The sequence below is a fragment of the Capricornis sumatraensis genome, chromosome 17 (genome assembly GCF_032405125.1).
Source record: "Capricornis sumatraensis isolate serow.1 chromosome 17, serow.2, whole genome shotgun sequence".
In the NCBI taxonomy this organism is placed as follows: Eukaryota; Metazoa; Chordata; class Mammalia; order Artiodactyla; family Bovidae; genus Capricornis; species Capricornis sumatraensis.
The window spans coordinates 74,117,771-74,141,620 of record NC_091085.1 but is presented as its reverse complement, the minus strand read 5'-3'; the positions used below and the strand labels follow the sequence as shown (position 1 = coordinate 74,141,620).

The window sequence follows — 23,850 nt, the reverse complement described above, 5'->3', positions numbered from 1 at the left end:
TAGAAACACTAAGCACCTGGCATGTAATATAAACCTCAAAAATGTTACTGTGACAAAATTTTCTTAAAGACAAACAACTCTGCACACGAGTCACTATAAACCAGCGGCTCTCAACCAGGGGCAATTCTGCCCCGCAGGGGACATTGGGCAATGTTTGGATTGTCATGACTGGAGGTGTGCTACTGGCCTCTAATGGATAGAGGTCAGGGATGTTGTGGAACATGCTACAACGCACAGAAAAGTCACCACAACAAAACTAACAGGAAATGAGCAAAGAATAAGAACATAGCCAGTCAACATGAAAAGATCCTCTTCCTGTAGAAAAATGCAGTGACCAAGATAGCATTTTAAAACCAATAAAATGGTAAAAAATGAAAAACTGACAATACCAAATGCTGGTGCAACAGAGAACAGAAATTTATACTACTATTACAAACTGCAGGTGAAAAGGTACATTACAACCATACATCACTACATACATGAATTTTGTTGTTGTTCAGTTGATAAGTTGTGTCTGACTCTTGTGTGACCCTATGGGCTGTAGCCCACCAGCCTTCTCTGTCCATTGGCTTCTCCAAGCAAGAATACTGGAGTGGGTTGCCGTTTCCTCGTTTCTCCAGGGGATCTTCCTGACCCAGGGATTGAACCCGAATCTCCCGCATTGCAGGTAGATTCTTTGCTTATAGCCACCAGGAATGTACATACATACATATGCATTCTGATTCATGCATTAGGATGAATAGTGATTAATGATAGTAGTTACCCTAGGGATGGAGGGAGTGGGGAGGAACTTACTTATATCTTAAATTATGGACTTCCCTGGTGGTCCAGTGGTTAGGAAATCTGCCTGCCAATGCAAGGAGCACCAGTTACAACCCTGGTCCGGGAAGATCCCACGTTAAGGGGCTACTAAGCGCGTACACCACAACTGCTGAGACCGTGAGCCTGTGCTCCACAACAGAAGACACCACCACAATTAGAAGCCCATACACAGCAAGTAAGAGGAGCCCCCAGTCGCTGCAACAAAAGAAAGCCCCGGTGCAGCAAGGAAGACGCAGCACAGCCAAAAAAAAAAAAAGTTCTAGAAAAAAGGTTCTTACCTTTAAAAAAAAAAAAATTACTGTTCTTCTCTCTGAAAGCTGTAGGTTTTAAAATGATTTCTCGTGCTTCCCTGGTGGCTCAGGGGTGAAGACTTCGCCTGCCAATGCAGGAGACGTGGGTTTGATCCCTGGTCCGAAAAGATCTCACACACCGTGGAGCAACTAAACCCGTGCACCTCAACTACTGAGCCTGTGCTCCAACAGCAATGAGAGAAGCCTTTGAAACAAGGAGCCTGCGCACGGCAGCTAGAGAGGAGCTCCCACTCACGGCAACCAAAGAAAGCCCATGCAGAGCAACGAAGACCCTGCACAACCAAAAAATTAAAATGAAATGATTCCCATTCACTGAAACCCTATTACATATCAGGTAATGTGTAAGATACACTTTGTATCTGATATTCCTCGCAACAAATCTAGGTTGTAGATATCAGTAGCTCCTTTTTTTTAAAATAGATGAATAAACTGCATCTGAAATGAAATGATTTACTCAACCTATCAATATAGTCAGCTAGTGGCAGAGCCAGGATTCAGGCCAAGGGCTTTCCACTGCAAGGCCCAATCCTGTCTCTCCCACAGCAGTACAATGTTACGACCTACGTGCTAATGTTTGACAATATTAAAGCGTTCTTGAAAATAATTCTTTTCATAAAAATATTTCAATCAAGATAATTCTAGAATGGGGAGACGATAAAGAAAAGAGGATGGCAAAACGCAGAGTAAGAAAAGCAAATAGAAGCTATAGACGGCACCCCTAGAAAAATGTACACAGACATGAAATATATACAATCTCAGCAGTTCACAAATTTCCTGGGACCAATCACTAACAAGCCTTTGGAATCCAGGTTAAAAACTTCTCTTCGGGGCAAAAACAGACCATATTCATTGATAATATTTGAAGGCCCATCCAAATTTCTTTGACCCGAGTTGCACTTTATTAACTAGTGCATACATGGTCCAAACATTGCTATAATCAGAAACCTTTTGGTTTGCCTCAGTAAAATCTACCACCATTCTAACTATAATGAGCTCTTTGTTCCAGAACATATACAAGAGAAGTAATGAGGCTGGTGGTTACAGGAGGCTTCCAGAATTAAATTCAGACATCTAATGTGTAAAGGTTACCTTTGTTGAAGAATCAAAGTTAGAATAAAGATCAAAAGACATTAGGCTTAAAGGAGGAGGACCTTTTATAGAACCAGAAATAATTACGAATAAGTTACATCCCGCTGTAGGTTCATATTTGCAAAAATGTACCAGATGCAACATCTTTAGTTTTAAAACAAGAAAATGCCACACAGCCCATCAGCTTACTTTTCCCCGTGTAACAGTCTTTTGTTCACGTTTCCTTCCTTCTCATTTCAGGCGGTGGTTGTCTTTCCTGCTCCCTAGTCTTCTTCAACATTCCCTCATTCTGCCACTTTTATCTCTTGAGCAGATGCAATGTACAGATATTTAGTTACACAGATTTCATGTTTCCTATCAAACTAGTTACTTCTGGATTAGCACGTTTTGTTTCCCTCAATATATACATCTAAACTGGTTGATTTCCTCATCTTGTGGTTTTCAATTGAGTGTTTTACTATGACTCTTTCATTGTGGAAAGAGAAAGTGTCAATATTGTATACTAGTTCAGAGTTACGCTTCAGGCAGCAGACAGTCTTTTATTTTACAACCATACAGTGTGGGGGAGGCAGAGTAATCAAGGGAAATACTCTCAGAAGGCAACAGTTGAGCCTAATGTTACAAACAGCCCAGCCAGTTTGAAGATGAGGGAGGAGTCCCAATTAGAGGAAAACAGACTATCAAGCTGAAATTCACTAAGAGTAGTTTCAAAATGCTATGAAAACCCCAATGAACCTTTTGACTGATCCAATATGATCTCCTTGGACCTTAAAATGCACCTCCTAGTGCTCTTGTTCAGCACTACAGTATTCAAATGGTAGACTATTCTCACCCTTAAGTATCACCTATAACTGAGAACAATGATTTGTCTTAAATATTGCCTACATGCCTCAACTTTTCATTTTTATTTAGAAAAAAGTCAGTGTACTGGAAAGAGCAGATTTTGAAGTTTTTAAAACCTAGATTTGAAACGGCTCTGTAAACCAGCTAGTTGAGTGACTTTTGCCCAAGTCACTTAACTTGGCTCGAGGAACACTTTTTTTTCCTTTTAAAAGCGTGCTAAAACACCTATCTCCTAATGTTGTTCTAAGGGTGAAATGAGACAAACATTTCCACTACCTAACACAGTACTTGGCATATAACAGAGGCCTGACCAGTAGAAGTGACTGCCACTTTCTAAGCTCCCCCTAAGTAACAGCATGTGTTTCCTTGAATCCTCATCATCACAACTAGCACAGTGCTTCACACATCACAGAAACCCAGGCAATCCCAGGGACTACCACAGGGGGCAGTTTCCAACTTTAGACAAATATTTCGCTACTATTACTTTTCTTGGAGGCAGTCCTAACTTCACTGGGTGTATTTTATATAGGTTTATATATAAGTGTTTTATTACTCATTTAATATTGTTAATAACCTTTCAACAGCTTCCAATGGTTGGAATACAACGCAAACTCTTCACCATCTATTTAGTCCCAGCTTCTTTCCCTTCCCCTTACTTAAGACGTTCTAGCCACACCTGGCCTCCACCTGCTCCTCAACTACTACCTCTAAGGAATTTCAGCCTCACGGTCTATTTTCCCCTAACTAGGACAGGATGCCTCCCCCAACTTCACAGTTCAGTTCAGTGGCTCAGCCACCTCCGACTCTTTGCGACCTCGTACAGCACGCCACGCCTCCCTTACAAACTCGTGGAATTTACCCAAACTCATGTCTATTGAGTCCATGATGCCATCCAACATCTCATCCTCTGTCATCCCCTTCTCCTCCCACCTTCAATCTTTCCCAGCATCAGGGTCTTTTCCAATGAGTCAGTTCTTTGCATCAGGTGGCCAAAGTATTGGAGTTTCAGCTTCAACATCAGTCCTTCCAATGAATATTCAGGACTGGCTTTCTTTGGGATGGACTGGTTGGATCTCCTTGCTGGCCAAGGGACTCTCAAGAGTCTTCTCCAACACCACAGTTCAAAAGCATCAATTCTTCGGTGCTCAGCTTTCTTTATGGTCCAACTGTCACATTCATACATGACCACTGGAAAAACCATAGCCTTGACTAGACGGACCTTTGTTGGCAAAGTAATATGTCCGCTTTTTAATATGCTGTCTAGGTTGGTCATAACTTTCCTTCCAAGGAGTAAGCGTCTTTTAATTTCATGGCTGCAGTCACCATCTGCAGTGATTTTGGAGCCCAAGAAAATAAAATCTGGGCTATTTATCACAACTGTGACCTCCTGAGAGCCCTTCTTCCCTTGATTAGTCTGCCTCCCCAACCAGTCTGTGTTATCTTATTTCTGGACTAGTACTTTCCACGACGCTCAATTCTCTTGTTTCCAAGCGAGGACAGGGATAGTATCTGTTTTGCTGGTTGCACCCAGGGCTTATACCTTTGCCTGGCACTGAGCATGCGACTGACCCAGCTACAACTCCTCCTACGGCCACCTCCTGGCTCCCGGCTGGAGCCCGGGTCGTGTGGGGGCTTCATCGGGGCCCGCTAGCGTCTCCTCACAACCGGCCCCCTTCCCGGGTCCTAAGGACGCGCACTGCCTTTTCCCCCGGGGAGCTGGGCGGGACGGTGGGACGCCCCCGCGGTCGGGCCACAGCCACGGCCGGAATTCTGGACCCAAGAGTAAGGGATATGGACTTTGGGAACTGGTACGGCCACAGCTGTCCCCAGCGCGCGCCTGGGTCTGTGGAACCGGCGCGCAAACCCCCCACCGGACCAACCCTTCTCGGACTCGAGTCTTTAACGCGGACTTCACAACGGAGACGTCCGTCAAGAAGGCAACCTTCTCTCAAAGGCACTGAGAGAAAGTTTAGCTCTTCTCACCAGAAAACGACTTCAGGGAACCGACTCGGAAAACTCACCAGAGAACGCAGGCTGCACTACCTCCCTCAACAGAACCTGACTGGAAACGCGAGCCGCCGCCAGGAGACAAGCGAGCGCGCGCTCAGCCCGCGCAGCCGCAGACGAACCTTCGCGCGCCCCGGGCGGGGCGCGGGACTGGGCGGGGCCAGCTCCTCTCGCGCGCTGACGCAACGGGTCGCGGCGGAAGGGTGTGGACGCGCAGGCGCCGCGGCGGCTGGGACGGCAGGGGGCGGAGCCGCGCAGGCGCTTTGAGAGGCGGTAGCGGCGGCGGCGGTGGTGGTAGAGGCAGAGGCGGCGGCAGCTGTGAAGGGGTTCCGGAAAGATGGTGCTGATTAAAGAATTGTGAGTGGGACTGGTGGGCGTGAGCGAGGTTCCGGGGCGGCAGTGGTAGGGGATCCATTGACTGAGAAGTGGCGGAATATTCCTAAGAAGGAGCGAACCGCGGGGCCGGCCGCTCCCTGCGCGCGCCCCCTCCCGCCGGCACGCGCCCCCGGCCCGCCTGAGGCCCCTCAGCAGTGCATTGCCCGCTTCCCCCCAACCCCCAGCGCTGTTGCCGTGGTAACAGCGCCCTCCCCACCCCCACCCCCACCCCAGGGGCGGAGGTGGCAGGGTCCCGGCCCGAGCGCGTGGCTCCGGCGGGCGCGGCCGGGAGTTTCCGCTGGGACCCGCCTTCTCCCCAGCACCCCCCCACCCCAGTCTGAGACTGGGCCCACCCGCAGCCGAAGCCCGAGGGTGCGGGGGAGACGCGGTGGGTCTGTGATTTGTCGTCCCGGGGGTGGAGCTTGCCTGTAACCCCCGGAAGGTGGGCTTGCCAGCTAAAGGCTGCCCTGGTGGTCGAGGGCTCGAGGTGGGACGTAGGCGCCCCGAAGTTCCTGCAGGAGCTGGGAGTCGGGAAAAACCTGTCTTCGCTGGGAAGCGAAACTCCCGAGAGAGCCATCTCTCTCTGCTCTTGAGTGTCAGTTTCCACATCTTGAAGATGGGATGACACTCTGGGCTCCATGGACTTTCCCCGGGTTTAGGTCAGGCGTTAACATGTGGTCGGTCGTATGGAAGGGTTCCCAGGTGCATCAGACCGGCGAAGTGGTTTTGTTGAAAAGTTAACGGCATTTCCTACCGGCAAGGACTGTGACTACTGATCGCAGGAAATCTGGTTGGCAGCGAGTGTTCCGCTGTCACAGCTGGTTCATGTCAGCCACTGTTTGGGCAACTGAGGATTTCTAGTGTGGCCCATTCTTGGGTGTTTCAAATGCTCTTTTCATTGTAAACTCTTGAAATGTTGGGCTTAATTTAGCTAACTCCAGACAGCTTATTTTTAGTGTTAGTTCAGATTTCTTTTTAAAAGTCACTCCTGTCGCTTCTCTGCTTAAAAATCTTCCGGACCCCCTTATCTCACTGAGAGTGAAAGCCAACGCCTTTAGGATAGATACCCTGGGAGGTTTTAACCACTATTTTGTTCTCTGATTTCAGTTACCCCACTTCCCTTGCTCTTTCCAAGCTCACAAGGTTTCTTGCTTTTCCTCCTCCAGGAAAATAAGCTCAGTTCAGGGCCTTTCTGCTTGCTCTTGCCTCTGGGTGAAGAGCTCTACCTTCATTTTACTAATTCACGCCTTTTCAGGTCTTTGGTTAAATATCACCTTCTTGGAATCTCTTTCTGAAGATCCATTTGCAACCCGCACGGTTTGGTGTTTGCTTTCCGGCTTCATTGTTCTTCATAGAGCTATCACCATCTGACTTGCTTCTCTGTTACTGGATGTATTCTCTCACTGTACATAAACTCCATGAATTTGTCTATTTTGCTCACTCTCGTATTCCCAATTCTTGAAGTCTCTGGCGCATAGTAAACGTTCAATAAATATTTGTTAAATGAATGAAACATTCTAACTTCAGTCAGTTACAGCGATCCTGAGAAAAGACAAGTTTTTAGTTAAAATTTTATTAAAATTTTTAAAAATTCTCTTCCATTTCATTTGTATAATGTAGCATGAAAGTGTTAGCTCATTTATTACTCTGAAATTTTTGTAGTGTCTGTAGTTGGCAGGTGTTAAGACTTGTGGAGGAAATAAGAGACAATTGACTTAGCCCAAGTCACACAGCAAGTAAGTTGCGGAACTAATTTGGGCTTCAGATATAGTAATTTTTCTTTTATCAGAGTTACTTCCTCCTTTCTGTAATGTGAATTGTATTCAGTCGGTCCCTTTGACAGTTACGTGAACAGTGTCAGGCTAAATCATGGAAAGCAATTCTCATTGGGAATTTGCACATTATGCTTTTTGTGAATCATTACTTTATTTATAAAAATTTTAATGTGCCGATATAACCAATGTTGAAATATGCTCAAGGTGTAATACTTTTTTCTGAAGGAATTCTCAGTTACGTTTCTTGATGTCCACTCCTCACCTGTGTCTCCCCTAGATTTTATTTCCCTCCTAAAGTCTTCTTTTTTTGTCTGCCCCATGTGGCTTGTGGGATCTTAGTTTCCTAACCAGGGATTGAACCTGGGCCCTTGGCAGTGAACGCTCAGGGTCCTTACCACGGGGCTGCCAGGGAATTCCCGTTTTTCTCCTAGACTTCTTGAGGTCAGAGGCTACTTCTTATTCAAGTATTCCTGGTATCCAGCATGGCATCTGGTTTAGTGCACTGTAAGAACTCAGTGTTGTCTAATGAAAAAAATGATTCTTCCTACTCACCTGTCAGTTTTCTAAAATTGTTCTTGGTCAGGAGCAATGAATAGGTAGGTCATCCCTATGTAAGGATGTTAGTAAACTGTAATATACTTTGGCAAATGTTTGTTGTCTTTAAAAATGCCAGCTATTTTTGACATGAATTAAAAGGTTAGAAATAACTTTTCCAGGATGGGGGGTTACCTTCAAGTTGTTATTTAAGCAGTAGGTGAAATTGCCATTAGCATAAAATCCTGGTTTTAAAGAACTAGTAGGTTGTGTGATTTTGGAAAAGTATTTTCATAACAGTTTTCAGAGAAGTTTGAAAATTTTCAAAGTGCTGTAAAAGTTGAATATTGCTTTTAGAATAATAATGCAAAATTAAAGCCTTTCTGTTTCTTATCTCTTTTACTTTTTCTTAAATCTTGAAGAAGTTACTTGACTTGTCATTCATTCAGAATGTCATAATCAGTCACTTTCATTTTGTGAAGTAAGTTTTCCCTACTAGTAAAATTATTCAGCAGTGATTCTTGGTTTTGTGAAACTTCACGGAAGTCTTTAACTGTTTCCTTTCTATTCCTTCCTTCGACTTCCTCTGCAGCCCAGTGTTCTCCTGTGTGAGTGTGTGAAAGTGTAAGAGTGTGAGTCATGGATCCATGGACTGCAGCCCAGCGTTCTCCTCTGTGTGAGTGTGAGAGTGTCAGTCGTGGACCCATGGACTGAGTGTGAGAGTGTCAGTCATGGACTGTAGCCCTCCAGGCTCCTCAGAGTTCTCCTGTGTGTGTCGATGTGTCAGTGTGAGTCATGGATCTGCGGACAGCCCTCCAGGCTCCTCAGTACCCGGAGCATCCTCCTCTGGGTCTTTGTTAATCCTTGCCCTGCCTCCCAGAAGATGGCTTTTTACCCCATCCTCCTGCTTCTCATTGTCTTTAAGTAGCTAAGAGGACATGTTAGCTATAGCTATGTTGCTTAGTTCTGGGAACAACCTTCCAGAATTCTTTGTTGTTGAATAAATGTAATAGATTTCGTACCATTGTATTCCAGGCCCTGAAAGTATGCTCCCAACCTGTATCTTTGTCTTAATCTCCCAAAATAGGCTCCCAGCCTATATCATAGTCTTCCCCCCGTCCACTGGACTTCTCCACCCCAGTTTTATTTTCTGTTACTGACACGGTGAGCTTGTTCGTGTGTACCCCAAGGAGACAGCTGAAATAAATGATTAGTTATTGGAAGGATTTTGTATAACAAGTTTATTCTTGATGAGAAGAAATTAGCAACCGTTGTGACTCGGAGAACCTTCATTGTCTTTAGTCGATCATTATCAGAATGACAGTGATGAGTGACCCCCAGTAGTCGAGGAGGAGGGGGGAGTAACGTGAGATACCTGGTAGAGATTAAGGTGATGTGAGCACTCAAGCATCAGTGTTTGAGGAAGACTAAGGAGAGAACAACAGATAAAAACTGCAGCTGAAGAGAAGTTGGAGTGAAGAACACTATTGGGAATTTCCGGTAAAATGAAAATTGAGGTGAACCCTCTGGTATTTTTTTTCCTCTCCTTAGAGTTAAAATAAGATTTTTAGTGGCATTGCTATGGTAGTTAGATGGTAAGAGGAAACAGTCTTAAGAATGACCAGGTTGGGCGGGCAGGATGGGTGGGGTGGGGAGTTGCCCTCTTGGACCATGAGACATGTGATATTTGGGGATGGCCTTGGTTTTCAGAGCTTCTTGTGGAGCTAAGTATGAGAGTACTTCCCTAAAAAATCTGGAGATAAAATGCAATATCCTGATATAAAATAGTTCATCACAGAGTTCTTTTTTGGAATTCATCGCTAGGAGCATTACGTCTCTGTCCTAGTCCTCTTGTGTGTACAGGAACAGACTCTTGGACAAGGTCAAACACAGCAACCTCACGTTGAATCTGCTCCGAAAGGGGTTGTATTTCTCAGGTTCAAAATATTTTCCATGGTAAAGTTTTTTCTCACTAAGTCTATAGGATGTTTTACATGGTTTTTTTTTCAATAAGACTGAGCAATAATTGGGTAGTAGAGAGCAGTTTTTGGAGGCATTTATCGTGAGATTCAAGACATGAATTCTGTGAGAAAGTACCATAAAAACAAAATGCATAGTGTATAGATGGAGAATGAAACCATATTAACAATTTCTTGAGGGCAGCCTGACCAGACAGTCTACAAATGATACATTGTGTACCCCGCAATTTTCAGTGATGAGTTTCCTCTTGTTCCTTTACTCCTCACAAGAATCTCTACTACTGTGTTCTTGGGGTCCTGGTATAATGAGGGTGCTACATGCAAGTGATTATTGAGAGTCAGCAGTGGGTAGTTTTATTTCCCCAGTTTAAAAACTCTTATCTGTAGTCATTGCAAGGACCCTCTTCCATAAATGACATCTTATACTATGCTGTCATTGGATTTAAAGCAAAAGGTCTTTTAATCGCGGAGATCAGTTTTAAAGCCAACCACTTCGTGTGTAACACTTGTTATCCTTTTGTCTTTTTAGCCGTGTGGTTCTGCCATGTTCGGTTCAGGAGGTAAGTCTTGCTTGCATAGTTTATTTTGGTATGCTAATCTGAGGTAATATTATCATTTATCTTTGCTTTGCCCTATGTGACAGTGAATACTGATGTGTTAGAGATAATTAACGGTAAATGAATATCTGTTGTTACCCTGCCTGGTTTTGGAAGAGTCTGAGCACGCTGACCACCCTGTCCGGCGCAGGAATTCTGTCGGCACCGTGTCAGAGAATGGAGGTTCCAGCTGCAACCTGGGCACTTTAGGGTTAAGTCACTGGCTGCTTGGAGAAACCACCTACTTTACTGTTGGACATTTTAAACATTTCTTGTTACTTTAAACCAAAAGCTGCTTTCCTGTAAAGTCTGCCTACTGTTTACAGTTCCTTCCACTTGAGCAGAAAGGGAAGGAAGGAAGCCTGTTCTCTCTTATCCATGGTGACCCTTCAGGGTAACTTCTGGCAGTCCTGTCTCCTCTCCGTGGCCCTTCGTCCCACCTTTTCTGCCTGCGGTCCCGAGGTTAAGCCTCCCCACACGTGCGTGTGGCCTGGTATAACAGCACCTCTGGGCCTCCTCACCGGCCCATCGCTGCTGCATGTGCTGTGCTTGTTGCTCTCAGCCGAAAGCAGTGCTCTGCACGGGAGCGCAAGAGGCCATCATCTCCCTCGACCTGCGCACAGTACAGAAGGGCATCACCTGTTCAGAAAGCTGCGTGTCTCGTGGACTCAGCTATCAGTAGTACAGCTAGGAATGAAGATAAGAGCAGAGACGGCTCCTGAGAAATCCAGGTCCACGGAGCAAAACCCACGAAGGCCTTAGGGTCCTCCTGCAGCTTGCTCACAGCTTGTACTCCTCGGTTATCTGGGCCTCCTGGAGCCGAGACTCAGCTGGAACCACTGGATTGGAAGTGGAACAAAACAAACTGATAAACCTAAGATGTGACAGCTGACAGAAGGCAGGCAGAAGGAAAAAAAAAATGCAGGAACTGAAAACGAGTAGCTGTCTGGCACTGTTTTGTGTAGACTTGAACACAGCCACAAGTACCTCAGTAGGGTCTGAGGCTTCAAATGTATTAGAACACTCAGATAAGCCAGGCACCCCATATCTTTACTTACACAATTGTTTGAACTTGAATGTGGAAATTAACATTTGGTTTTGTTTTTTTCTTTTCGTTTCAGCTAGTTGGATCAACTTGTTGAAATCTTTCTGAGTCGTGTTATTGTCACCCAGAATAATCTCAGCTTTTTGTTACATTCAGACTTAATATGCCTCCTGTCATTGTTTAAGCTCTTCTTAAAAGTGAGAATGAAAGCCTAGTGTCATGTGACAAGTTATCATTCCATTAATAACATATTTTTGAACACTTGTTTCTGTGTAAATTTTTGTTACTCTGTTTCTAACCAAGATCAAGTTTATGCTCAGACTTAGAGACATTTTAATCCTATTTTTAAAATATGACACTGTTGAAAAGTGTATTTTGAAGGACTTAAGGATTGTAGCATTCCTGGACTAACCCTGGTGGTCTGTCATAAAAACCAGAAGAAAGAAGACAGCCCTTTCTACAGTCTGAAATCTCTACAAAAACTGATTTTTGACGTATTTAAGAAATCTGTTTGGTTCCAGCTTCCTAAACCTTTCCAGATTTGTGTGTGTGTGTGAATTAACCGTCAATATAGCATCACATTCCCATGGGCTTTTGTAGATAGGACTATTTGCTGAACTTACAACCACCCTGATTTTTTGTTCCTCAAAATAAAATGTTAGTTTTGAATTACTAGTTTTTAGAGGTAGCCTTTCTTTGAAAATATGCTTTAAAAAAAGAGGAAAAAAAGAAAAACATTTCTTCAGGCTCTCATCATTAGAAGGAAGAAATTTAGCCAAATTTGAAGAGATTGGAGATGGTGCCATGATTGAGTTACTGAAACAAATTAGAATACAGAACTTTGCTTTTTATCATTTGTTGGAACTGTTGGAAATTCCAGATGGGCATAGAATAATGGTGTCCACTCACAGGTTTTGGTGCAAGCCAGTGAGAATTCTTATCTCCTTTAAAGTGAAAGAGAAAGCACTATCAGCAATTTCTTGCCTTTTCATGGTAATACTTGTTTATTTATACTTTAAAACCAGTTTCCTTTTACTGGAGAACTTCACAGTTAACAACTGAGACCCTAGATACCCAGTACTGTTTCTGTTTAGGGGGACCAGAGCCAAATCAGGCATGCACATGCATAAGCATGCGAAACAGGACCCCAGAGGTCTGCCTCACTCTGCACTGTAGTGGCGCTTTGTATTTGCAGGCTTTTTTGGTCACTTTATAGCCCTCCTCATTATTGAGAACAGTATTCTGATTGCTCAGCTTTCTTTTTTGGCGAAGAAGTAACAGATATATTCCTGTCATACCTTCTTTAGGATTTTGTGAAATAAAGTGAGATGTCATAGATGTGAAGATGATTTGGAAAATATGAATGTATATTTATTATTCAAAAAAAAATGCATCTTGACATTGAAACAAGTGGATAGTATGTATTAAAGCACCAGAATATTTGTAACTAACAGTTTCCCTAAATAATGGAAATCTTGAAAACTGTTATAGTTTCCTGAAGCTGTATGATCATCTGGTGTTCATCTCTCCACACCTACTAATTTCTCATCTGAGTCATGTTTTCATGTGGAACATATGTGCTCAATGGTTGGGATGTGCTTTTCTGTATCTGCAGAAAGATTTTAGCACAGGAAGTTTTTGCAATTACTGCCGACTTACCGAAGTTCTGTACTCTTTGATATTTCAGTATCAGGTTGGGCAGCTTTACTCTGTGGCAGAAGCCAGTAAGAATGAGACTGGTGGTGGTGAAGGAATTGAAGTCTTAAAGAATGAACCTTATGAAAAGGATGGAGAAAAGGGACAGTATACACACAAAATTTATCACCTAAAGAGGTAAGCAGGGTGTTCACATCTGGTGCTTAGTCATTGTATTAAATAACCATGCTTTGACTATCCAGCCACGTATTAAGCATGTAACTACCTAATTGACTATTGAGTGTCATTTTCATTGTGATGATATGTTGCATTTTAATTTTTGAGAGCATTCCTCTCCTTTATTATTTTTAAATTATGAATTGATCTGTCTGCTTCTTAAATTCAAACAGAAGATGATAAGTTAAAAACCTAGTACCCACCTCATGTTATCACAAATCCATATCCCTAGAGAGAAACTAGAAACAACTTAAAATTTGTCCCTGCAGATAATTTTCTACACATATTCAAAGCAATTTTTAAGAAACATAAAAATGTCACCTGTGTCATTGCTTGCTGTCCACAGCAAACAGGATCTACACCGCACGCATGGTTCTGCACTCTGCATTAATTTTTATGCATCATGAGCATCCTTCCTTATTGTTATTGTTTAATGCCCTTTCCTTATTTTCAAAGCTGAGTAAAACGTCTTGGTGTGGCCAGAAGCACAGCTTGCTTAACCATTCTCTAAATGATAAGTTGATTTAGGTGTTTTAGGTATTTGCCTTCTTGTCTGTTGCAGGTAATATTTCTATGAAGGTGGCTGTGTGTGCATAAATCTTTATACCATAGGTTCCTGTTTCTCTGGAAGAAGATTGTTACAGTAGGATTGCTGGAAGTCCATGCTCTTTTAAAGTTTTGGTATTATTGCCAGATTGCCTTCCAAGAATTTGAGAGCATTTGTTTCCTCATAATTTTGTTTTTAATTTTCGCCAATTTGATGCACAGAAAATAGCCTCTTGTTTAAATTTGCATTTCTCTGTCAGTGAAGTTAAATGTTCTTCATATTAACTGGCCCTTTGAATTTATTGCGTGACTTGACCATTCAGATCCTTTGTTCATTGTTTTTATCTCTTAGTTTGCAGTTCTGCTAAGTTTGGCAGTTTGATCTCTGTTTTTTTTGTATAAATATTTTAAAATAGAAAATGCACACTAATACTTAAGTAACGGCAGATCAGTGATGGTTTTACGAGTGTCTTGTCAGTAGTCTCCAGTTTATCAGAGGAGGAGGGAATCGCTCTGCACTTGGCTCTCTTCTCTTCATATTGATTCATGGTGGGGTTTTATAGAGCCTTTTAAGGTTGTGGATGGGTTGTGATGATTCGTATTTTTCATAATCCTCTCAGTTTAAGGCAGTTGCTTTGTTTATAATGACATGAATATAAAGTGGGTCGTCACTTTGTAGAACCTTCAGTTTTACTTGGATGTTATCTTAGAACGCAGCATTTCTTTGCTTCTGCTGCAGGTTTAAGTGAGGGCAATAACTTTGATTAATCTATTATCCAGAGACGGTGTTTTTCATGGTTTCTTTAATTCATTAGCACCTTCAGTTAGTTCAGTTGCTCAGTCGTATGCGACTCTTTGCAACCCCATGAATCGCAGCACGCCAGGCCTCCCTCTCCATCACCAACTCCCAGAGATCACTCAAACTCAAGTCCATCGAGTCAGTGATGCCATCCAGCCATCTCATCCTCTGTTGTCCCCTTTTCCTCCTGCCCTCAATCCCTCCCAGCATCAGAATATTTTCCAGTGAGTCAGCTCTTCACATGAGGTGGCCGAAGTATTGGAGTTTCAGCTTCAGCATCAGTCCTTCCAAAGAACACCCAGGACTGATCTGCTTTAGGATGGACTGGTTGGATTTCCTTGCATTCCAAGAGACTCTCAAGAGTCTTCTCCAACACGACAGTTCAAAAGCATCAATTCTTCGGCACTCGGCTTTCTTCACTGTCCAACTCTCACATCCACACATGACCACTGGAAAAACCATAGCCTTGACTAGACGGACCTTTGTTGGCAAAGTAATGTCTCTGCTTTTTAATATACTATCTAGGTTGGTCATAACTTTTCTTCCAAGGAGTAAGCGTCTTTTAATTTCATGGCTGCAGTCACCATCTACAGTGATTTTGGAGCCCCCCAAAAAATAAAGTCTGCCACTGTTTCCCCATCTATTTCCCGTAAAGTGATGGGACCAGATGCCGTGATCTTTGTTTTCTGAATGTTGAGCTTTAAGCCAACTTTTTCACTCTCCACTTTAACTTTCATCAAGAGGCTTTTTAGTTCCTCTTCACTTTCTGCCATAAGGGTGGTGTCATCCGGCAATCTTGATTCCAGCTTGTGGTTCTTCCAGCCCAGCGTTTCTCATGATGTACCCTGCATATAAGTTAAATAAGCAGGGTGACAATATACAGCCTTGATGTACTCCTTTTCCTATTTGGAACCAGTCTGTTGTTCCATGTCCAGTTCTAACTGTCGCTTCCTGACCTGCATATAGGTTTCTCAAGAGGCAGGTCAGGTAGTCTGGTATTCCCATCTCTTTCAGAATTTTCCACAGTGTATTGTGATCCACACAGTCAAAGGCTTTGGCATAGTCAATAAAGCAGAAATAGATGTTTTTCTGGAACTCTCTTACTTTTTCCATAATCCGGCAGATGTTGGCAATTTGATCTCTGGTTCCTCTGCCTTTCCTAAAACCAACTTGAACATCTGGAAGTTCACAGTTCATATATTGCTGAAGCCTGGCTTAGAGAATCTTGAACATTACTTTACTAGCGTGTGAGATGAGTACAATTGTGCGGTAGTTTGAGCATTCTTTGGCATTGTCTTTCTTTGGGATTGGAATGAAAACTGACCTTTTCCAGTCCCGTGGCCACTGCTGAGTTTTCCAAATTTGCTGGCATATTGAGTGCAGCACTTTCACAGCATCATCTTTCAGGAATTGAAAGAGCTCAACTGGAATGCCATCACCTCCACTAGCTTTGTTCGTAGTGATGCTTTCTAAGGCCCACTTGACTTCACATTCAAGGATGTCTGGCTCTAGGTGAGTGATCACACCATCGTGATTATCTTGGTTGTGAACATCTTTTTTGTATAGTTCTTCGGTGTATTCTTGCCACCTCTTCTTAATATCTTCTGCTTCTGTTAGGTCCATACCATTTCTGTCCTTTATCAAGCCCATCTTTGCATGAAATGTTCCCGGTATCTCTGATTTTCTTGGAGAGATACCTAGTCTTTCCCATTCTGTTGTTTTCACCTTAAGTATATCTAAAAATGTGCCTTTTGAGAAAATTTAGCATTCTTCATGGTATAACCTATATAGTATTCATAGTATTGAATTTACTTAGGTTTACTCAGTTTTACTTTTCTAGCAATTGAAATTTACTCATTCACTGAATTTTACCAATACATTAAAAAACCTCCCTTTATTATCACCAGTGAACTCTGAGGGCATCTGAAATAAGCCAGAAAGTTTGATACAGACCTTTGAGACAGGCCCTGGGTGGTCTGTCTGCTCCCTGCCCACCTCACCATGCTAGGCTTCTGTCCCTCTGTCCTTTCGTGGTCAGCCTTCACCTTACTGGAGGCCTCTGCCTGGCCCTTTGTTCATGCAGGTCCCTCTGCCCGCTCTGTGATCGCTGTCTCTGGATGAGGCTGGCTGCAGTTCATTGAGCCTCCCTCACCTCTTCTGAGTTCCTTTGCCTCACGTGCTCACTCGCCCATTGCCGTGTTCCTTAAGCTCATGGCACTTCAGGAACGCTGCTTCTCTCTGCCTTTTGCTGTCTGCTGACCTATTTTCCGCTTCCCTCTTCGGAAGGTGAGCTCTCGGTAGGAATTGTCCTTGTTTGTACACCGTTATTTACATGGTCCCTGGCACAGTGGACAGTTAGTAAATACTTGAGTGGATCAAGGTACGAGGTCTCTATTGTACGTAAGGTGCATTTCGGTTGATTTTAAAGTGAAAGATTACTTACTCAAGAAGACGTAAACTTTCCATTGGGGAAAGTGCAGTTTGAAATGATTTGCCAAGGTATTATTTATCTCAGGAACAGGATTTTTTTTTTTTTTAAGTTGACTCCTGCATCAGGAGAAGCTACGTGTACCCTGTGGTCCTTTATTACGTGTTATAAATCACGTGACCCCTCTGTTCGCTTCTCCCGCTCTGACCAAGCCATCTTACTGCACAATGCACAGGTTCACAGCTGTTAGCACATCGAGGTTAGATTTGATATTGATAACACAACTGATAAAACACTTCAGTTGAATTTTAACTTGGAGTTAAATATTCTTATTTTGTATTTAGAGATGGAGTGGGGGAAGGCTGTGCACAGGCAAAGAACGTTTGTGCAACTGGACATGATTCTATGGCTAACGCTTAAACTCTGTGGTCGAGGTGTGTTTACCTTGAGGTAAACACTGTCACAAATATTGGTTTATTGTGAGAGGACATTTTGTGACTAGTTTGGAGTAGCAAGAGGATGAATGTCCTTTTTAGTTTGTTTTTGAATTTCTAGCTCTGTTTTGTTAATTTGGCTACTATTTGTCCGTTTCCTGAGACTAAGCTTCCAAAACAGAGTTTCCTGTATGTTGCTGAAGTGACTTCCTAAGTGACACTGTGGGGGAGAACAGGTATATACTTTTCTCTTGTGTATAAATGGCACCTTTGACTTGTCTTGTTAGAAATATATTGAAGTTGCCCTTGATGAAAATTATTCTTCTTTGAAATAGAATTGAAATTTTATTTTATTTATTCCATTTGTTCATTTCCCCTAAATGTAGTCAGCTCATGTTCTCATATTAAACATGAAAAGCCAGTAGATTTGAAACAAAACTAGTTCAAAGGTTTGCTCATTTTTTGGTTATAGTTGTTCAGTTGCCAAATTGTGTCCAGCTCTTTGCTCCTCTGTGGACTGCAGCATGCCAGGCTCCCCTGTCCTTCACTTCTTCCGGAGTTTGCTCATCATATTCATGTCCTTTGAGTCAGTGATGCTCTCTAATGATCTCATCCTCCGGTGCCCTCTTCTTTTGCCTTCAGTCTTTCCTAGCATCAGGGTCTTTTCCAGTGAGTCAGCTCTCCACATAGGTGGCCAAAGTATTGGAGCTTCAGCAACAGTCTTTGCAATGAATATTCAGGACTGATTTCCTTTAGGATGGACTGGTTGCATCTCCTTGCTGTCCCAGGGACTCTCAGGAGTCTTCTCTAGCACCACAGTTGAAAAGCATCAGTTCTTTGGCGCTCAGCTTTCTTTATAGTCTGGCTCTCACACCTGCACATGACTACTGGAAAAACCATAGCTTTGATTATACAGACCTTTGTCTGCAAAGTGATGTCTCTGCTTTTTAATATGCATTCTAGGTTTGTGATAGCTTTCCTTCCAAGGAGCAAGCATCTTTAATTTCATGGCTGTAGTCACTGACCGCGGTGATTTTTGGAACCCGAGAAAATAAAATCTGCCTCTGTTTTCACTTTTCCCCCATCTGTTTGCCGTGAAGTGATTGGACCAGATGCCATGATCTCAGTTTTTTGAATATTGAGTTCCAAGCCAACTTTTTCACTGTCCACTTTCATACTCATCAAGAGGCTCTTTTAGTTCCCTCTTCACTTTCTGCCATTAAAGTGGTGTCATCTACATATCTGAGGTTGTCATTTCTCCTGCTGTTGCTGCTGCTGCTAAGTCGCTTCAGTCTTGTCCGACTCTGTGCGACCTCATAGACGGCAGCCCACCAGACTCTCCCATCCCGGGGATTCTCCAGGCAAGAACACTGGAGTGAGTTGCCATTTCCTTCTCCAATGCGTGAAAGTGAAGTCGCTCAGTCGTGTCCAACTCTTTGTGACCCCATTGACTGTAGCCTACCAGACTCCTCCACCCATGGGATTTTCCAGGCAAGAGTATTGGAGTGGGTTGTCATTGCCTTCTCTGGATATTTCTCCTAGCAATCTTGATTCCACCTTGGGATTCATCCAGCCTGGCATTTCACATGGTGTACTCTGTATATAGGTTAAATAAGCAAGGTGACAATACATATCCTTGACGTACTCCTTTCCCAGTTTGAACCAGTCTCTTGTTCCATGTCTGGTTCTGACTGTTGCTTCTTCACCCATATACGGGTTTCTCAGGAGACAGTTAAGGTGGTCTGGTGTTCCCATCTCTTGATGAATGTTCCATAGTTGTTGTGATCCACACATTCAAATGCTTTAATGTAGTCAGTGAAGCAGAAGTAGATGTTTTTCTGGAATTCCCTTGCTTCTCTATGATCCAGTGAATGTTGGCAATTTGATCTTTGGTTCCTCTGCCATTTCTAAATCCAGCTTGAACATCTGGAAGTTCTTGGTTCACATACTGTTGAAACCTAGCTTGAAGGATTTTGAGCATTACATTGCTAGCACTTGAAATGAGTGCATTTCTACAGTAGTTTGAACATTCTTTGGCACTGCCCTTCTTTGAGATTGGAATGAAAACTGATCTTTTCCAGTCCTATGGCCATTGCCAGGTTTTCCAAATTTGGTGACATACTGAGTGCAGCACTTTAACAGCATCATCTTTTAGGAGTTGAAAGAGCTCAGCTGGAATTCCATCACCTCCACTGGCTTTGTTTGTAGTAATGCTTCCTAAGGCCCACTTGACTTCACACTCTAGGATGTCTGGCTCTAGGTGAGTGACCACACCACTGTGGTTATCTGGTCATTAAGACCTTTCTGGTATGGTTCTTTTGTGTTTTCTTGCTACCTCTTTTTAATCTCTTCTGCTTCTGTTAGATCCTTACTGTTTCTGTCCTTTATTGTGCCCATCCTTGCATGAAACTAAGTCAAACATAAAATGAGTTGAAATACACATGGTAGAAAAAGCATCCTAGAATTAAAGTAATAGGCATTTGGAAGCACGATGAAGAAATACTAACATTTTTTTAGAAATTGGTCTTACGCTGACCTTCAGTAACTGATTGCCAATTTTCTTGTGTCAGCAAATTTTGAAACTTGTTGAATATTAAGGTTTTTAGAATATTGGGCGCTATAGAAATAGAATAATTAAGAATATACTTGTGGTACCCAGCTGTTTTTCTCCTGCCTTTTTCTAAGTTGACCAGGTGAACTGTTGATAATCTGTTTGTCATACCCACAGATAGCAAGTAATCTTGTAGCTTGTATTTTAAAAAATTTCCCACATGGATTACATTATACCCTGATTAGACCTCTTTAGCATTTAAAGCATTCTTGGTTCTAGTTTTTTACCAATGCAAGAAATGTTTTGGAGTACTTAGATCTTCTTTGACTTTTAATGTGATACTACTTTGATGTATCCTGTCTTCATTTCCCTGAAGTTATACCCCTTTGTATGAACTTCCCAAGATTTCAAAAGTAGCACATGCTCAGAGCCCTCCTTCAATTAATATCTTTTAAGTTTACGCCCTTGTAATCATGGGCATACTGCATATATGATAGTAATACTTAAGCTTTTCCAATGATTTAACGATTTAATTTGCCACAAATAGTAACCCGTAAAAGTCTGCCTTGTCAAAGTCTTTACTTCAACCTCTAGAAAACTAGGTTTCTCTAAACCCTTCAACACTTCCCACTCCTACTTGCCCTGTCTATCCTACAGGGGGGTCCGCGGCACCCTAAGTGGGGTCCTATCCGTCCCGAAGACTCAACACTGGGGCGGAGGGGAGTGATTAGATCACTCTGGGGGGAGCTTTTGCTCCGAAGGACTTACCTTCGAATAGCCTGTTCCGGGCGCCACTTGCCGGGGTCCAGCCCCGGTGGATCCAGGGTGATTCGAAGGTGGGGACGGAGTCGGCGTCTTTGGAAAAATACATATTTAATTACAGATATAGAGAGATTAGAAATGGATAGTGTAGTAGGAAGATTAGTGGAGAAAAAGAGGCTGAATAACTTGGATTACGTGGAATAGCATCCATGCTCCAGATGGGAATTCAGCCAGAAAAACGAGGGCAAGAAAGAAGCGACATGGGGCAATCAGTCTTTCCGGAAACTGATCCGATTTCTTTATTTTGGGGTTTGCTTATATACCTTTTGTTACACATAGGGATGAATACAGAGGCACGAGGGAGTCAGCAGTCCTGACCTTTATCAAAATCAGGTGCTTCACATAAATGTATAAAAAAGGTACATCATCTTCTGGCCATGAGTGAGACCTGCTGACATTTTATGATCCTTTCTTTCTGATAACCAAAAAACTTATTTCTTCCAAGCGTGTTTTTTCTTAAACCAGGCACCACCCTCCAAATAAAGGTACATTCCTATAGGGTGAGGGTGTAGTGAGTTACAATCAAGAAAGGAATTTATTTAACCCAAGGTTAACATGATTAGTCTTAAAGGTTAATACTTATTTCTCCTATATGTTAGTTATATTCATTATAAGGGTAGGGAACATGGAGATTTAGCAGCAAACATCAGCCCAACAAATGAAAATCCTTTCACCAATGCTCCCCTTAAGATCCATTTAGTCTTAAGATATGATAAAGTTACATTTTTACATAGCAAGGACACAGTGATTTATAACAAAGTACAGCGATCTATTACGAAAGAGAAAATTCATTAACTCAAAAAGTCTAGTATTGCTAACATCAAAAACTACCATATTTCCTTTTCTATAGTCCAAATATATTGATTAATATATTCCCAAGTGCCTAAGGATATGGAGGCCTGGCAGCAATCATTGACTCAACAAGAAGAAAAAGCCCTATGCTAATTAAGACTCTCAAAATATTCCCAAACTCTGTGCTGTTTATGGTTGAGAGGTAGTAAACAATCATGTGGCAGGAGTATGGATAATCCTGTCACACAAGCTAGTCTGTCAGCAGAGAGGTTTGACCTGAGACATCCTTGTCCCACCCAGAGCAGGGAATTAGCAGCAATTATTGACACAACAAATGAAAAACCCTTCACCAATATAATTCCTAACCAACGCATTATACTAATAATTTCTAACTCCCCAAAAGAATTTGCCTTTAGTAAGTCTAAAATATCTCATGCCTCTCAGGTTGGGAGGCTATAAACAATCACATGTGGCCGGACGAACCTATACAGGTGGGCTAGATAACCTTCAGAGGAGTCCGTGAGCTGAAACACTCTTGTCACGCCCAGGAATTTTTATTGCCTTGGAGCTGCACGTTTACTCCTTCTCCGAGAGAAACAGTTATTGGGGAGAGCCCCCCGTAAAGTCAGAGGTGTAGGTGAGAGCATAAAACAGACTCTGGTCTTGGGGTTAGATGCTTGGGAACAGGGGGTTTCCTGAGGCTTGATCACGCCTTTGCGTATGCCAAGCCTCGTTCCTCATGACATTTGCCATGGGCGGAGTTCCTCACACTGGCTCCTGGCACCATAGCATTCTTTTTATTTGGCCATGCCATGTCGCTTGCTGGATCTTAGTTCCTTGAGTAGGGATCAAACCTAGGCCCTGACAGTGAAAGCACCACGTCCTAAGCGCTGGACAGCCTGGGAATCCCTAAACGGCACCATCTCGTGTGCTGCAGAGACAAGGAGATGGCTGTCCTGACTGCTGTTTGTAGTTACACAGCACTCTGGCTGGTGGAGGGCCCGTTCCACCTTCCTTGCTTAGCTTCTGAAATTCAACGTAGGAGTGTTTCTGATCAACTGCTCAGTCTTACTGTGGGGCTGTTGTTCTTTCTTAGTTTAGGAAATTAAGTTGTGCTTAAGTTTTCAGAAAGCAGCTCTGATGGAAAGAATATACATAGGGCTTCAAGTTGGAGGATGTCATTTTGACATTGTTATTTAGCTATTTAAATGCTGGTTATATGAAATAATGAATTAATGGTTAACTCATAGTGTTATCGGGGGATTAAAGTGAAGAAAGGCATGTGAAAGCACCTAGTTACGTGTCAGCTTATAATTAAAAAGCACCCAGCTAGCTCAGTGGTATAAAGAATCCGCCTGCCAATGCAGGAGACACAGGAGACATGGGTTCCATCCCTGGGTCAGGAAGATCCCCTGGAGGAGGAAATTAAAACCCAACTCCAGTATTCTTGCCTGGGAAATCCATGGACAGAGGAACCTGGAGGGTTCCAGGCCACAGGGTCACAAAGAGTCGGACACGACTGAGCGACTAAACCACAGCAGCAAGTTACCATTTAGTCAGCTCTCATGGCAGTGTGCCCGGTGCTTAACACATTACAGGTCCTGTCTGATGGGATTCTCTCAGTAACTTTGCAGAGTGGGTGATGTGGACTCCATTCAGCACAGGAGGGAGTTCAGAGAGCTGCTGATACAGTATGCTCCAAGTCACATAGCCTCAGGGCGATGCTGGGATTTGAATCCGATCTGTGGAAAGCCTGCGCATGTAAAAGTTTCTGTACCATAGGCACCAGTCAGGAGAATAGTCATTTCATTGGCACTGCTGTGAAGGCTGATGACACTAATTTTCCAGTTGTGTGTTCCGTTAGTGGTGTGTCTGGCTGTGCTTTGCCCACTTATCTCATCATGTGTTAGTTACATGGTTGACCTGTCTGATCTGACCAGACTTGAGGCAGCAGTTGACATTCATTGTCCAGGTCGACACACTTCTATACTTAGGTATGTTTGCCTGTCTTCCTCTCTACACGGACCCTTCATATTATCATTTTTGTTGAAGTTTATTCTGTAAAATGTGTTAAAAGGCTTTTATTCCAAGTCATTACCTTATTCTGGAGACTTTTTACTGTGTTAAGAAAGTGTGGTGCGGTCTAATTGCCAGAGACGACTTCCGTGTCACACACAGGTTGAACAGCTTCAGGTAACTCTTAGATCTTGTGTCATGGAAGTAGGTCAAA

At 42.9% G+C, this 23,850-nt stretch overlaps 1 protein-coding gene across 2 annotated transcripts in view; it reads left to right on the top strand.

Annotated features, from left to right (window-relative positions):
* Nucleotides 1-5,342: 5,342 nt before the first annotated feature.
* The window catches only part of PITPNB (phosphatidylinositol transfer protein beta), a 63,855-nt gene continuing 45,347 nt past the window's right edge, over nt 5,343-23,850 (top strand). For both annotated transcript variants that reach the window (XM_068989574.1, XM_068989573.1), the window contains exons 1-3: nt 5,343-5,429; nt 10,265-10,295; nt 13,064-13,209. In XM_068989574.1, the coding sequence (XP_068845675.1) occupies nt 5,410-5,429; nt 10,265-10,295; nt 13,064-13,209 (197 nt within the window). In that variant the 5' untranslated portion in view covers nt 5,343-5,409. The remainder of the gene's footprint in view (nt 5,430-10,264; nt 10,296-13,063; nt 13,210-23,850) is intronic.